Source organism: Marmota monax, unplaced genomic scaffold, assembly GCF_021218885.2.
Source record: "Marmota monax isolate L192 unplaced genomic scaffold, Marmota_monax_Labrador192_F-V1.1 WCK01_AAM20220418_F8-fsc00014, whole genome shotgun sequence".
NCBI lineage: Eukaryota > Metazoa > Chordata > Mammalia > Rodentia > Sciuridae > Marmota > Marmota monax.
This window is the reverse complement of record NW_026695222.1, coordinates 9,247,572-9,262,731: the sequence shown is the minus strand read 5'-3', so window position 1 is coordinate 9,262,731 and position 15,160 is coordinate 9,247,572. Positions and strand designations below refer to the sequence as shown.

The following is a 15,160-nucleotide window of genomic DNA, read 5'->3' as shown; positions in this document are numbered from 1 at the left end:
CTATCTAAAAAAATTAAAAAATCTATTATAATAACCATGGAGAAGTGAAACTTCTTAAATGCTACTTTCATTGTGAAGTAAAGTTGAAAAAATAGAATAAATAAAAAGGAGATAAAAGGAAGGACAAGGAAATATAAATTTAATGTGAAGTTCTGCAGAACTTTCCATGGCTGTCACTTCCCACATTAGTTCCTCCAGGCTTATCACTCTCAAATTTCTGGGAAATCTATAAATCTTTGGAGTTACTTTAAATTCATCCAGTTATGAAAATTACCTGTGCACGGTTAATTACACCATGTAATAAACAGATTAAGCAAAGAAGAAGGGTATTTTAGGAAATTTATAATCTAGGGTACTTTCCAATGTTATCTACTGACCAAATAATGAAGACCACGTCAGCCTAAGGATCCTGAGATTGACAAGAGTACCATAAACCTTTAAAAGAAGAGCCTGAGAACCCCCAAAGTGTCTCTCAGTCTCAAAATGGTCTGCATTTTTCCTTAAATGTGCATTTCTTGTTCTCCAAAATAAATTTCTGTGCCTTTAACTGATACATCCTTAAATTAATTTCTGCTATCTTTGTCAAGAAGCTCACTTGTCCTGAGTTGAGATTCCCTTTTCCCAGGAATCCTTGGATCTCCTTCTGTGATGATTTCACTTTTTTGGGGGTGGTGGTGGTAGTGGTACTAGAGATCAAAACCAGGAGCACTTTACCACTGAGTTATGCCCCCAATCACTTTTGTTTCTTTTCTTTTACATTTTTTTAAAATATTTTTTTAGTTGTTGATGGACCTTTATTTTATTCATTTATTTATATGTGGTGCTGAGAATCAAATCCAGTGCCTCACACTTGTGAGGCAAGCGCTCTACCACTGCGCCACAATCCTAGACCTTTAAAATTTTTTGAGATAGTCTTGTTAAGTTGCCCACTTTGGCCTCAAACTTGCAATCTTCCTGCCTCAGCCTCTTGAGTAGCTGGGACTACATGCATGCACCACTGTGCCTGGCAACAATTTCTTTCTTTCTTTTTTTTTTTGGTACCAGGGATTAAACTCAGGGGGAACTTAACCACTGAGCCACATCCCCAGCCCTTTTTATTTTTTTAATTTTGAGACAAGTTCTCGCTAAGTTGCTTCGGGCCTTGCACTTGCAATCTTCCTGCTTACAGCTTCCCAAATTGCTGGTATTACAGGTGAGAACCACCAAACTTGGCCAACAATTTCACTTTTTCAAAAATAAAAATCTAAGCTTACTCATGGAGTTGTTTACCTTACTTTGCTCCAAGGCAAATATTCAATTACTCTTTTCAAAAATAAATAATTTAAGTATAACATGTATACAGAAAAGTGCACAAATCGTAAGTTAACATCTTGATGAAATATTATAAAGTGAACACACTTATGTAACCATCAGCCATCAAGGAAACATCATCAGCCTCCTGGTCCCTTTCATTACTTCGTTCCTTCTTTCCCTAAAGTGACCATCATCCACACCTCTCACATCCTCTACTAATTTTGAACTTAATTTATTGTAGTGCTGGGGATCCAATCCAGAGCCTTGAGCACTTGAACATGCTTAGCAGGTGCTCTACCACTAAGCTATATGTATCCCCAGCATCTGAACTTAATATCTGAACCATACAGCAGTGTGTGTGTGTGTGTGTGTGTGTGTGTTTGTGTGTATACACAAAATATACATATTTTATTTTTTGATACTGGGGATTGAACCCAGAGGTGCTTTACCACTGAGCTACATCTCCAGCCCTTTTTATTTTTTATTTGGAGATAGGGTCTCACTAAATTGCTTAGGGCTTAAGTTGCTGAGGCAGGCCTTGTACTTTTGATCCTTCTGCCTCAGTCTTGAGTTGTTGGGATTACAGGCATATACTACCTCGGTTGACTCAGTATGTATTCTTTAGTTTTTGGTTTATTTTGCTCAATTTATTTGCATTTCTGATTTAGGATTAGAAACAAGCTATCTTGTTGCTATTGGTATATGCTTCATCTTTTTAGATAAATTTTAATAATTGCCAGATTGTCAGCAAGTTCACAAATACACTACAATAGGTGAAGACTAATACACGTATTTAAGAGGAGAAAAAGTCAGTATTTATTGGAATTTCACTGAATCTGTTCCTTCTATTGGTAAGCAAAAGGCAGACAGTAGCTGAACTTCCCAGGAGTCTAGGGTATCATTTTTTTTCCCTCCCTGTGCTGGGGATGGAACCAAAGGGCTTCCTCTCTGCCAGGCAAGCACTGTACCATTGAGTTACATCCCCAGACCTCTGTCATTTTGAAAGCTGTGTATTTTGGATAATATGCCTCATCATTCACATCTTTCTTTTGGAATAAAGTGAGATGTGAAGGCACTTGGTGACTGCAAAAACACTACACAGATTCCTGGCACTGTTTTGATGTTGGATTGCCTCTTGGTAGCCAAGAGATGATGAAGATGATTCTTTGGTTCTTCAGGATGATCTATGAGAATTCACAAACTTAGACGGAAGTTCCCTCAAGTCAAGGAAGACCATATTTGGGGGCAGGGGTAGGAGGCAGAGAGATATTCGATGTTGGGCACTAATATGTAGAAGAATAGCTACAGGTGTTTTTGATTCTAGGAGGTTCATCTGGGGTGGCTTCTGAAGGAGCTGGAATTTCAAATTAGGAAATAGGGTTTCCAATCATTCCTCAGGGAGAGGTGCTCTGGAATGACCATGGGAATTCTATTCCAGGAAACTTAATCTTCTTGTTCAGCCTGCTACTACCAGTCATGATGGGAGACGTGAAGAAAAGAAAGGTTATGGCCCTTCAGCAGATGAATGTGCCATACATACACAATAGAATATTACTTAATAATAAAAAAGAATAAAATCATGGCATTTGCAGGTAAATGGAGTTGGAGAAGATAATGCTAAGTGAAGTTAGCCAATTCCAAAAAACCAAGTGCCGAATGTTTTCTCTGATATAAGGAGGCTGATTCACAGTGGGATAGGGAGGGAAGCATGGGAGGAACAGACAAACTCTAAATAGGGCAGAGGGGTGGGAGGTGAAGGGAGGGAGCATGGGGATAGAAATGATGGTGGAATGTGATGGACATCATTATCCAAAGTACATGTATGAAGACACAAATGGTGTGAATATACTTTGTATACAACCAGAGATATGAAAAACTTGTGCTGTATATGTGTAATATGAATTGGTGTTTTTTAAAACATATATTTATTTTAGTTGTAAATGGATCTTTATATGTGGCAATGAGACTCAAACTCAGGGCCTCACACATGCTAGGCAAGTGCTCTACCACTGAGCCACCACCCCAACCCCTGTAATATGAATTGTAATGCAATCCGCTGTCATAATTTTTTTAAAAAAATTATTAATAATAATAATAAAAAGAAGGGCTATGGCCCAAGGGTCATTATAGAGTCTTCGGGTAGGCACTTACTGGATAATTAGCAAGCAATATAAGATCACAGTCCAGTTAAACTTGACGGGGTAGAGGAAGTACCTTGGGGATATAGAGCTTAGGCAGCCTTAGGTGGAAGGAATGCCTGGAAGGGCTTTTGGTATACAAAAGATACTGGGGTCTCTGGACTGTAACCATTTTTGCTCTTTAAAAGAAAAATGAAGACGACTAAAGTGGGGAAAAAATCCAAGTTCCAAGGCGGCCGCCAAATCCTTCTATGTTTTACACCACAGCGAAGTGGCTCTGGGTCTCCTTCAAAAAGCCAACCCAACTTCCTGGCTCCCACACACCCTCCTTCACCACAGGAGGATGGTGAAGGACTTATATCCCTCCTCCTTCCTCCAGTTGCCATGGAGACCAACCCCAGTCCTTTCATTCCTTCTGGTACCCGGAACATCTCTCCAGCGCAGGCGGAATAGGAGAGGGGCTTAGTGAAACAAGCTAGGGGAGGGAGTCTAAGTGCAAAATAGTGTGGAGGGGGCTGGAGGCCTCGAGGGTAGCTGCGGAACCAGACCCAGGGACAAAGGCTTATGTCCGTCGCGGTTCAAGCCCTTGCATCTGCCAACGACTGGAGGCCAGTCGCTGAGGGGGCTCTACTGGGCTGGAGGATGGCAGGATGGCACGAGCCAAGAGGGAGCAAAAGGAGCAGCGAGACGGCACACGAGGGCATCCCGGGAGAGTTCCGGAGGCCGGGGCACCGACCTGCCCCCGGGTGGGGGAGACTGGGTAGGGAGGAAGGAGTTCGGCCCCTCCACCCACGCGCCCATTGGGCAGCGCCGCCATCACTCCCCTCTCCGCAACACCTCCTCCTCCTCCGCGGAGCCCAGATACTCCTCTCCTCCGCCGCCTTTTGCCCCGCCCCGAACTGGGAGACTCTCATTGGGCGGGGACGCGGTCGATCCGACTTGAATCAGAGATTCGATTGGACGAGAGGACCTTGGGCCGCCCCTAGCCTACTTGGATTGGCTTGATGTGCTTTGGCGCAACGGAAGAGGCGGCCGGCCCAGGGTGCGCCTCTGCTCAGGCTGGACTGCCGCGGAGGAGGCAGGAGGATTCCGGCGCTGGGGGGCTGGCTCGGGCGGCAGCGGTGGCTGCTGCGGATGGGAGCTGGCCGGCTCGGCGCGTCCATGGAGCGCCACGGCAGGGCCGCCGCCACCTCAGCCTCGTCGGCTGGGGAGCCGGCGCCCGGGGGCCCCGAAGGGCGGCGGCGGGAGCCACTGCGGCGCCGGGCGAGCAGCGCGTCGGCGCCTGCTGTCGGGGCCTCGGCGGATGGTGTGAGGCGGGATCGGCCCAACTCCTACAGCGACCCTGCCTCTGTCCCCCGCCCGCGGGTCGAAAGCCTCCGGAAAAAGCGGCCGCGTAAGTGCCCCACGGAGCGCCCTGCGGCTCGCCCAGCCCCCTTCGTTCCCGGCTGCCGTTTTTCCCGCGCGTGGACAGTGCCCCCGCACAGTGGTCCCACGTTGGTGCGTGGCCTGATGCTGGGCTAGAGGGCTCGAGTTCCCCTATCGCGGAGCCTTCAGAGTTGGGGTCCCCGTCGGGCCCTCGCGGCCATTAGTCTGCGCTTCCTCCTTGTTGCAGTGCCAGGACCCTTCCTCCCTCTCCTTAGCTCCTCGGGCGTTCTTTTCCAGAGAGTCACATGATTTGGTCCTCTAGAAGGCTTCTTTTGATTTGATTCATTTTCATCGCCTTTCTCCCCTCCCCCCAAATCCTTTGACTCCTCGGTGTCTGTCTTCCGTGGATTTCCAGAGAGCTGCTTTCCGAGACGTTAAATCCTTTTTATCTTGCCATTTCGAGCTTAGCGGAAAATGATTAACCGCCCCCGAGTCGCTCCCAGCCTAAAAGTGGATTCCCTGTTTCTTGCACCTCTAAGGTTTGGCTCCTTTTCTTCCCTTGAGAATTCAGGTCATCTCACACCCAGATATCTCTTGTTTTCCTTCCATCTATTTGCAGGTAGTCACGATTCAGGGCTGTAGCATTTTGGGCATTACGGGTTTTAGTTTTGAGGGGAGACTACATCTTCCTGAATTTTGCCTTGGGAGTTGCATTTGCTTTTCCCAGAGAACGTGTTTCTCCGTTTTATAACCAAGTTTCTTTTTCTGCATTTTCTTTTCATCCCTCCCTTTTACAGGTCTTCATTTCAAGACTGCTGTCTCACAGCCATTGCTACTGTTGAAAGTATCAGTTGCCCTGATACTGTAATATGAGCTTTACATTGTAGCGGGGTAGATTTGCTGATGGTGGTGGTTGCTAAATTCCTATTTGAGGAAATCGACTTGCTTAAATGCAGATTGTGAGAATGAGGTTAAGTGGCAGGAAGTGGGTGAACTCTGTGTTAGTCTCAACCACTCAGTTTGCTTTTTCTTTTATCCTTTGTGATTTGGGTGATTAAATGTAGCTCTGTTTTGCTATAGAAAGTTTGGGAATTTTCAGTTCTTTCGTCCTTTCCCATCTTCTTGTAAGAGATTTGGAAAAAAGTCTCAACTGATTCCAGTATCAGAGTTAGTTACCTAGTTTTTGTTTTGTTTGAGAAGCACCTGATTTTGAATAGTGCAAACCATTAGTTCCTTCATGTGTTTTTTTTCTTCTACATTTCTTTTCTTTTCTTCTTCTTCTTCTTCTTTTTTTCTTTTGGGTACCGGAGATTGAACTCAGGGGCACTCAACCACCGAGCCACATCCGCAGCCCTATTTTGTATTTTATTTAGAGACAGAGTCTCAGAGTTGCTTAGTGCCTAGTGCTTGCTGAGGCTGGCTCATCCTCCTGCCTCAGCCTGCCAAGCTGCTGGGATTACAGGCATGTGCCACCATGCCCAGGTTCCTTCATGATTTTGTATTACATGGTTGAAGATGTGTGTGTAAATTTCAGAGATTCAGCAAGTAAGAAACACAGCTATATAGAGAGCCGTTTGTGATCATTAACCACAAGGATCATAAGTGTTGTATTTTGGATGTTTGCATGGGTCAGTACTTTTCTAAGGTCTTTAATAACTCATTAGTCCTCAAAGCTCTGAGATAAGTAGGTAGTATTCCATTCATTTTACAGATGAGAAAATGGTCATGTTTGCCCCGTGTTGATTGGTTAGTGTGTGGTGGGATAGAACTGTAAACTCAGGCCCAGAATGTTGATGCATACTAGTAATCCCATCTACTCCGAGGCTGAAGCAGGAGGATCCAAAATTCAAGACCAACCTAGGCAACTTAGTGAGACCTACTCTCAAAATAAAACTTTAAAAAAGGGTTGAACATGTTGCTCAGTGTTAGAATGCTTGTTTAGCATGCTCAAGGCCCTGATTTCAATCCTCAGAACTGGGAGTGTGAAAAGGAAAAGAAAACAAAGGAAATGTAAACTCAGGAATTCTAGCTTCATTGCTTCTGCTTCTAACCACTGTGTTTTACCGAATTGTTGATGTTCATTTAGTTGTATCTTGATTGCTCTAAGACCAAACACAAGCGTGATCTTTTGAGCTCAAGGCTCTTACTTGTACTATGGAAGTACTTTCAAGTATTGAGCATAAAAATAACCAGAGTTAAGAATGCACATTTCCTGGGCTCAGTTCTTTATCTTTAGAATCAGAATCTGGGGAGAGGGATTGGAAAAACTGCCATTCAAGTCCAGGCCACTCTAAGATCCCTCTGGAAAACTGGTTTAGGCAGGGGGCAGCAGGGGTGGGCATTTTTTTTTTTTAAAGACAGAGAGAGAATTTTTAATATTTATTTCTTAGTTATTGGTGGACACAACATCTTTTGTTTGTATGTGGTGCTGAGGATCGAACCTGGGCCGCACGTATGCCAGGCGAGCGCGCTACCACTTGAGCCACATCCCTAGCCCCGGGGGTGGGCATTTTAAAGTGGCTTTGAAACTTAAAGTACTAAGAAGATAAATAGTCATGTTATAGGATTTATGTTTTGATTTGGTGTCCGATATTCATTGTGTTCACCTTCATTGCTTTCTCTGACAAATTATGAAGTCATCTTTTAGATAATGAGACCTGAAAATGAGATAACAATATATTATTTTTCCTTTGATTTGCACTTCTTATATTATCCTGGAGTGCACCTGTTAGATGGAGAGGCAGTTCATTGCTACTGAATCCTTCAAGAATGTACTTTAGTTTTAAATTTGAGAATTCCATGAAGATGAAATCTTTTGTCTTTGTTGGTACATTTGGCTATGGAAAGGTGCCACCTTTTGGTTGGGGTTGGAAAATCTTGTTCTGATGTCCTTATGTTACTTGTCTAAGAGCACAAAGTCTAGTTATTATTTGAAATTAGAAGGAAACTAGTTTGTCTTAGAATTTTCATGGCCCTAGTTAGTCAAGTTCTGCTACCACATGTCCCTAGAGCAGTATGGTTCCCAGACTACTGGTCCTTCTTTTAGACTTTCTGCATCAGAATAATTAGGGATGAGGCTAGTCATGTGTCTGTGTTCTTGAAAAGTTTTGAGTTAATTGGGGTGTATGTCTTAGGACTGAGAAAAATATCTAATAAAGATGGATTAAAAATAATGGAAACATGGGCTGGGAATGTAGCTCAGTTGGTATAACACTGACCTAGCATTCATGAGGTGTTGGGTTCAATTCCCAGCACTGCAAAATGAAACAAGCCAAAAAAAAAAAAAAAAACAAAACCATGGAAATAAGATAATAGTGATCATTATAGCTACCATTTTCTGAGTGCTTGTTTTGATATTTTATAAACATCTCACTTTGGTCTTATATACCCTGTGAGGTAAGTTTTTTTTTAAATTCCCAGTTTCTAGATGAGGAAAAGGCTCAGTGAAATTGTCCCTTTGTCTAAGGCCAGGCCTTATTGAGTTAGTGATGGAGATTTTTTTTTTTTTCAGTGTTCGGGATGAAACCCAGGGCCATGAACTTACTATATAACTGCTCTACTACTGAGCATTCTACCAGCCTAGAGCTGGTTTTGATTCTAGGTGTCTGATTTTAGACCAAGAATGTTCTTGATCCCCATTTTGGGACTGGGGGAAAGCATATGTGATGTAATCCAGAGCTGTGGTTGTAAGATGTTTTAAAAATTGTCTCCAACCCACCCCAACCCCCCTTTCATGCAGAAGGGTCTAAAATAATTTTAAAAAATTTATCATACATACAATAAAATGCAATCTTGATAAACATGAAAACATACATTTTTATCAAGGGCCTCAGATGTGCAGCAGATGTGCAGTAGGTGTGGGAATCCTGGGATCATAGTACTCCATAGCAGCGTTGGGGACCAGCCAGTTCTTTGATGTTAACTCCAAAGTATGCTGTAGTGGACCAGGGAGATCTTTGGGACTTGCTGATTTTGGAATCATGCCAATCATGAGAAATCCTTAACTCTTATTAGTCTAGAAGGTAAGGTATAAAGGTTTTGTAGCTTGACAATACTAACCTGCAAAAAGGGTTATTTTCCTTGTCTTTTTTTTTTTAATATTTATTTTTTGGTGTACATGGACACAACACAATGCATTTTATTTTTATGTGGTGCTGAGGATCGAACCCGGGTCCCGCTCGTGCTAGGTGAGCGCTCTATCGCTGAGCCACAATCCGAGCCCTATTTTCCTTGTCTCTTGAGGGAACGTAAGTGTTGGCAGAATAGAGCTGCTCTTGAGTCCATTGAGACCCTCCCCAAACCCCCTTTATCAAGCTCACCATTTCACCTGCAGTGAATTCACCTAAGGAATTAGGACGGGCTGCCCACTAGGAGCTCAGGAAGAAAGTGGTTGATTTCCTGTAGCTTTGTATCCCGTTATTGAGAAACAGAATGGGAGAGGATGTTTTTTAACTTAATGTTTTATCACTTTTTTTTTTTTTTCATTGCTTGGAGTGGAAGCCAAGGCCTTGCTCATGCTAGGAAAGCACTTTACCACTGAACTACATCCTCAACCCCTGTTTTAAGCATCACCTTTAAATCAGAATGAAACCAAAGTAAATATGGCCCCTCACCTTGGATGTATAACATATATATAAAGTATTAAGCAAGGCCTAAAAAATAATCCAGTTATGCAGCTGTGTAAAATGGCACAGTGTGTTATTTTAGGGGTTATAGGTATGAAACATGTTTTTGAATAATATGGTTATTCAGTGTTGCCATCCCTGCCCTCTATTTTTCTGGGAACATTAAGGCAAGAAGAGATAGATGCTATTAAAAATATTTTACTTAAATACTTTTTCCAAAGGAGAGAGGGAACACAGATAATTCACTATATGTTGTTGGAGAGAACCTTATCAGGTAGTGAAAAGAACGGCTATTTCTATTGGTCATTTAAAAGAGCAATGAGGTTTGTTAGACTTAAGTTAGTATAAACTGAGTACTTTGCAGGTTCAGAACTTGGAGTACCTTTGTCTTTAGGAACAGTTTATTTCTCAGTTTATTTCAGTAAAACATAACCATAATATGAAAGTCCCTTTTTAAAATAATGGCTTAAAGTTTGCTTTCTAAAAGTGAAAACCACTCTCAGTTTTTCAGTAGTCTTGGACACAATACTTTTATTTTATTTTTTTTTTGTGCTGGGGATTGAACTCAGGGGGCCTTGTGCATGCAAGGCAAGCACTCTGCCAACTGAGCTATATCTCCAGCCCTTATTTAATATATATTTTTATGTGGTGCTTAGGATTGAACCCAGTGCCTCATATGTGCAAGGCAAGTGCTCCACCACTGAGTTACAACCCCAACCCTTTCTATAGTCTTAGTTAACATTTGTGTGTTTACATTTCCTGAATATAGAATTTATGATTGGGCATACTGATTTTATGATGTAGTGTTTTGTAAGCATCCAGTCTTTGAGTTTAAAGCTATTTTGGGAAAAGAATAATAATTATTAAAGTGTGTTTTTTAATATTAGGCCAAAATCTTTTTTTAATATTGATTTTATTTTTTAAAAACATGACAGTGGAATGCATTACAATTCTTTTTTAAAAAAAATATGTATTTTTTAGGTGTAGATAGACAGAACACAATGCCTTTATTTTTATGTGGTGCTGAGGATGGAACCCGGGTCCCGCCCATACCAGGCGAGCTCTCTACCGCTGAGCCACAATCCCAGCCCACATTACAATTCTTATTACACATAGAGCACAATTTTTCATATCTCTGTTTGTATATAAAGTATGTTCATAACAATTCATGTCTTCATACATGTACTTTGGATAGTGATATCTATCACATTCCACCATCATTGCTAACCTCCTGCCCACTCCCTTCCCCTCCCACACCAGGCCAAGATCTTAACTGACTAGACTATCCTACTGATTTGAGATTGTAGTGTGTTAACCACATATGGTCTGGTAAAGGTGTAATTCCTAATGTTAGAAAATTGAGCACTCCCTTGCTCCACCTGGTACTGGGGATTCACACATGCTAGGAAGGCAATCTACTAACTCAACTGTATTGTATCCCCAACCCTTTTTTAAAATTTTTTATTTTGAGAAGAGGTCTTACTAAGTTACCCAGACTGGCCTTGAACTTGGGATCATCCTGCCTCAGCTTCCTTAGTAGCTGGAATTACAGGTGTGTGCCTGGCCAGTATACCATTTTAATAGTGATAATATACTTCCAGTGTGTTAGATTTATTTATTAATATTTTATATTTTTTGCTATGCTGTTGTATGACCTTTTTTCATGTCATTTTGTTTTGCTTATGTATAATAGCAAAATGAAAAGCTATTGGTGTTTGTATCTGAATACCTTTAAACATTTTTGTTGTTGTTCTATTGGTTTTAATTAGTTTTCTTAGATTTTATACTTTTGGAATATTGAGATAATCATGGTTTTTTTCCTTCAACTTATTAATACAGAAAGCCTCAGTAATTAGACTTTCTAATGTGAAAACCATCCTTTCATTCCTGAGAAGATTCTTTGCTGACCATGATGGTCTTACTCTTTATTTTACGGCTGGATCCCATTTAATAATTTAGTGTTTTTATATTTGGGTTCCCAGATGCCTTTGTTATTTTGGTGCCAGGAATTGAATCCAGGGGCTCTTAATCACTGAGCCACATTCCAACCCTTTTTATTTTTTGTTTTGAGATAAGGTCTCACTAATTTGCTTAGGGCCTCGCTAAATTGCTGAGGCTGGCTTTGAAGTTGTATTCCTCCTGTTTTAGCCTCTTGAGCTGCTAGGATTATAGGTGCGCCACACACCGGCCTCTCCTATAGTTTCAGTGTGAGATTATGCTGGAACGATAGAGAAGCTTTGTCTGGAAACCAGTAGGGTCTGAAATTTTTTATTCCCCTTTCGATAGATCTTTGACATTGTTAGAAATGTTTTTTAGTGCGTTTGATTGCCATGTTTTTAAGTCTTATTCTGAACTACTTGATGTTTTTTTCCTTCCCCCCTGATTCATGTTAGTGTACACTTTAAACTAACTGATTGCTGTTGGCTTAAGATTTCTGAGCATGTACTTTTTCTTTTCTTTTTTAAAGAAAAGCCATATCTTCTTTTTCTTGGATGTAGTTACCAGACTCTTGTCTGTTAGTGACGTTTTCAAAGCTTTGTTTTATTTTATTTTCAGTATGGGGATTGAACCCAGAAGCACTCTAATGCTGCCTTACATCTCCATCCCCCTTTTTTAAAATATATATATTTTTTAGTTGTAGATGGACAAGTACCTTTATTTTGTTTATTTATTTTTATGTGATGTTGAGGATCAAACCCAGGGCTCCACAGCTGCTTCGCAAGCGCTCTACCGCTGAGCCACAACCTCAGCCCTCAAAGCTTTATTTTATTGATCAGCAATACTGTAACTGTACACAGTGATGTTTTTCTGTTTTTATTTACATAGTTTATCTTTAACATCTGCTCTTTTTTTTAAAGTAGCTTTCAAATTGTGCATGTTTCCTTTAAACTGGTACATAAAAATTGTACAGACTCACGTGGTTCTCTGTGATGTTTCCATACATGTATATACTGTATAATGTTCAAATCAAGGTAAATATCTTTCTCCTCAGATTATTTTTATTTCTTTTTTTTTTTTTTAAAGAGAGAGGGAGGGAGAGAGAGAGAGAGAGAGAGAAAGAGAGATTTTTTAAATATTTATTTATTTATTTTTTTTAGTTCTCGGCATACACAACATCTTTGTTTGTATGTGGTGCTGAGGATCGAACCCGGGCCGTACGCATGCCAGGCGAGCGCGCTACCGCTTGAGCCACATCCCCAGCCCTATTTTTATTTCTTTATGGTGAAAACATTCAAGATCCTTTAGGGCTGGGGGAGTAGTAGCTTGGTGGTAAAATGCGTTGGGTTCAACCACCAGCATTTCCCATCCCCACCAAATACATCATACTATTATTATTTACATCTAGTTGGAAAAGTTATGTTCCTTTTTTCTTCTTCTGGCATTACCTCTACATTTTTAGATTTTGAAGGGGGGTACTCGGGATTGAACTTGGGCACTAGGCCACTGAACCACATCCCCAGCTCTATTTTGTTTTTTATTTAGAGACAGGGTCTCACTGAGTTGCTTAGTGCCTAAAAATTGCTGAGGCTGGGTTTGAACTCTCGGTCCTCCTATCTCAGCCTCCCTAGCTGCTGGAATTACAGGCCTGTGCCACTGTGCCCGGCTATTATACAATTTTTAAAAAAATATTTATTTATTTTTTTTAGTTATAGGTGGACATAATATTTTATATTTATGTGGTGCTGAGGATCGAACCCAGTATCTCACGCATGCGAGGCGAGCGTTCTACTTCTGAGCCACAACCCCAGCCCCTACCTATATGTTTTTAACACATTTAAAGTTACTTCTCTTTCTTGTCTAGAATTAATCAGAATCTTTATGTTTTCTTCCTTTTTCCAACAAGGCAGAAATGCTGCTTGCTTTCACTTCCTACTCCTTTTTCTTCCTCTTTGACTTCCTATGTTGAAACCATGTAAGTATTTTAGTTCCAGATTGCTTGTTTTTCTAAAAGTCAGCATGTGCTGGTTTCTCTGCTTATAGCCCATGGATGAAAAGTTTCTTAGAGCTCTTGGATGTTTTAAAATTACGTTGATATGCATCTACTAATTATTGCAGAGGAAATCTTGGAGTAGTAAAAGTTGAGCTCTTTTGTGTGTGAAGATTTCTTTGCATTCCACTTGAAAGCTAGTTTAGCTAGATAAAAAGTTTCCAAATCCGTTTCCTAATAACTTTGAAGCAGGTACTCTATTGTCTTCTACTAGTGCTTCATTGTCTTCTAGATCTGTGTTGCTGTTGAAAAGTCTGTTTACTTTTATGAAATTTATGTATCTTTGCAGGGATTCAGTTCTTTCCTTAGGATTTCCTGAAATTTAAGTAGGATGTGTCTAGGTCTTCCTTTTTCACTAGTTATATATAACACTTGGTGTTTTGACCTGATGATTCATGTCCTCTCTTCCCTAGAAAATTTCTGGAACTTGTATAATAGAGGTATTGAACTTTATGGTTCTATATTCTGTGTTTCTACTTTACCTTCATACCTGAGAGGCAGTCTAGAAGAATTTGTTTTGTTTTCCATTTTTTTTTCCTGCCCATTTTGTTGGTGAGTATGTCTATTAAGCTTTATTTTGGCAGTAGTTTCTTTTATAAAAATGTGTGTTTTTTTTTAAAGTATGATTTACATAGAGTAAGCTGCAGCCATTTAAAGTGTACAATTTCACCCATTTTGACACAAGTATTCACCTAGGTCTTGCTAGGCATAGTGGCACATGCCTGTAATCTCAGTGCCTTGGGAGACTGAGGCAGGAGAATCTCAAGTTCAAAGTCAGCCTCAACAACTTAGCAAGACCCTGTCTCTTAATAAATAATAAAAAAAGGGTGGGGGGTGCTGGGGATGTGGCATAATGCCTCTGGGTTCAATCCCTGGTGTACAAGATAAACCAAATTACCTAGGTATATATAGACATACAACCTCCATACTCCCAACAATCATAATTTGGGTTGCCATGGAAAGTGTTTTTCTGCTTTTGTGCAATTTAGTTCCTTCTGTCTAGCCTGTGATCTGCTTTTTCTCAGATGCAGAAGTGATTGGTTTGCATTTTCATATAAGTGGAATCATAAAGTAGGTAGCCTTTTGTGCAAGGCTGCTTTCACTCAACCTGTTTTTAAGATTCATGAATGTTAAGTTTGTAATAGTTTATTTTTTTTGGGGGGGGTTGCATTTGAAATCATTTTCCTTTATAACTTGGAAATTAACATGGGTATACTTTATTTAAATTTCGCCAATTTTACTCAAGTTCTTTTGTGTATTTAGTTTTATATAATTTTTTAAAATACCAGTGTTACAAGTTTTATCTTTTTTTAAATATTTATTTTTTAGCTGGACACAATATCTTTATTTTATTTTTATGTGGTGCTGAGGATCGAACCCAGGGCCTCGCACGTGCTAGGTGAGCGCTCTACACCGAGCCACAACCCCAGCCCATAGTTTTATATAATTTTTATAATGTGTTAATGCTTGCAACTACACTAATTAGCAGTCATTTTTAAATTTTTAATTTTTCTCTGGTAGCTTATTCTTCATGGATGAGATCTCATTTTATGCCTGAGGACATTTAAGATTCTCCTGGTTGTTCTTGCAGTTCTTCAGATACCAAGTTTATCATATTTGTGGCATTTATTTCCTTTTGGTAACTCTAGCTTGTACAGTAGTCATCCCTGGTTTGAGTTTTGTTCTGTCAGTGGATGCAGTTTCTATTTACCGATCTGTCAGGGTGGACTATAGAGGAGAGATGGATGTAT

At 40.5% G+C, this 15,160-nt stretch overlaps 1 protein-coding gene across 1 annotated transcript in view; it reads left to right on the top strand.

The window, feature by feature from the left end:
- The first annotated feature begins 3,980 nt into the window (after positions 1-3,980).
- Positions 3,981-15,160, top strand: part of Pank2 (pantothenate kinase 2) — a 28,228-nt gene continuing 17,048 nt past the window's right edge. The window contains 3 exon segments of the mRNA XM_046434017.2: positions 3,981-4,313; positions 4,315-4,507; positions 4,510-4,824. Coding sequence (XP_046289973.2) covers positions 3,996-4,313; positions 4,315-4,507; positions 4,510-4,824 — 826 coding nt within the window. The 5' untranslated portion in view covers positions 3,981-3,995.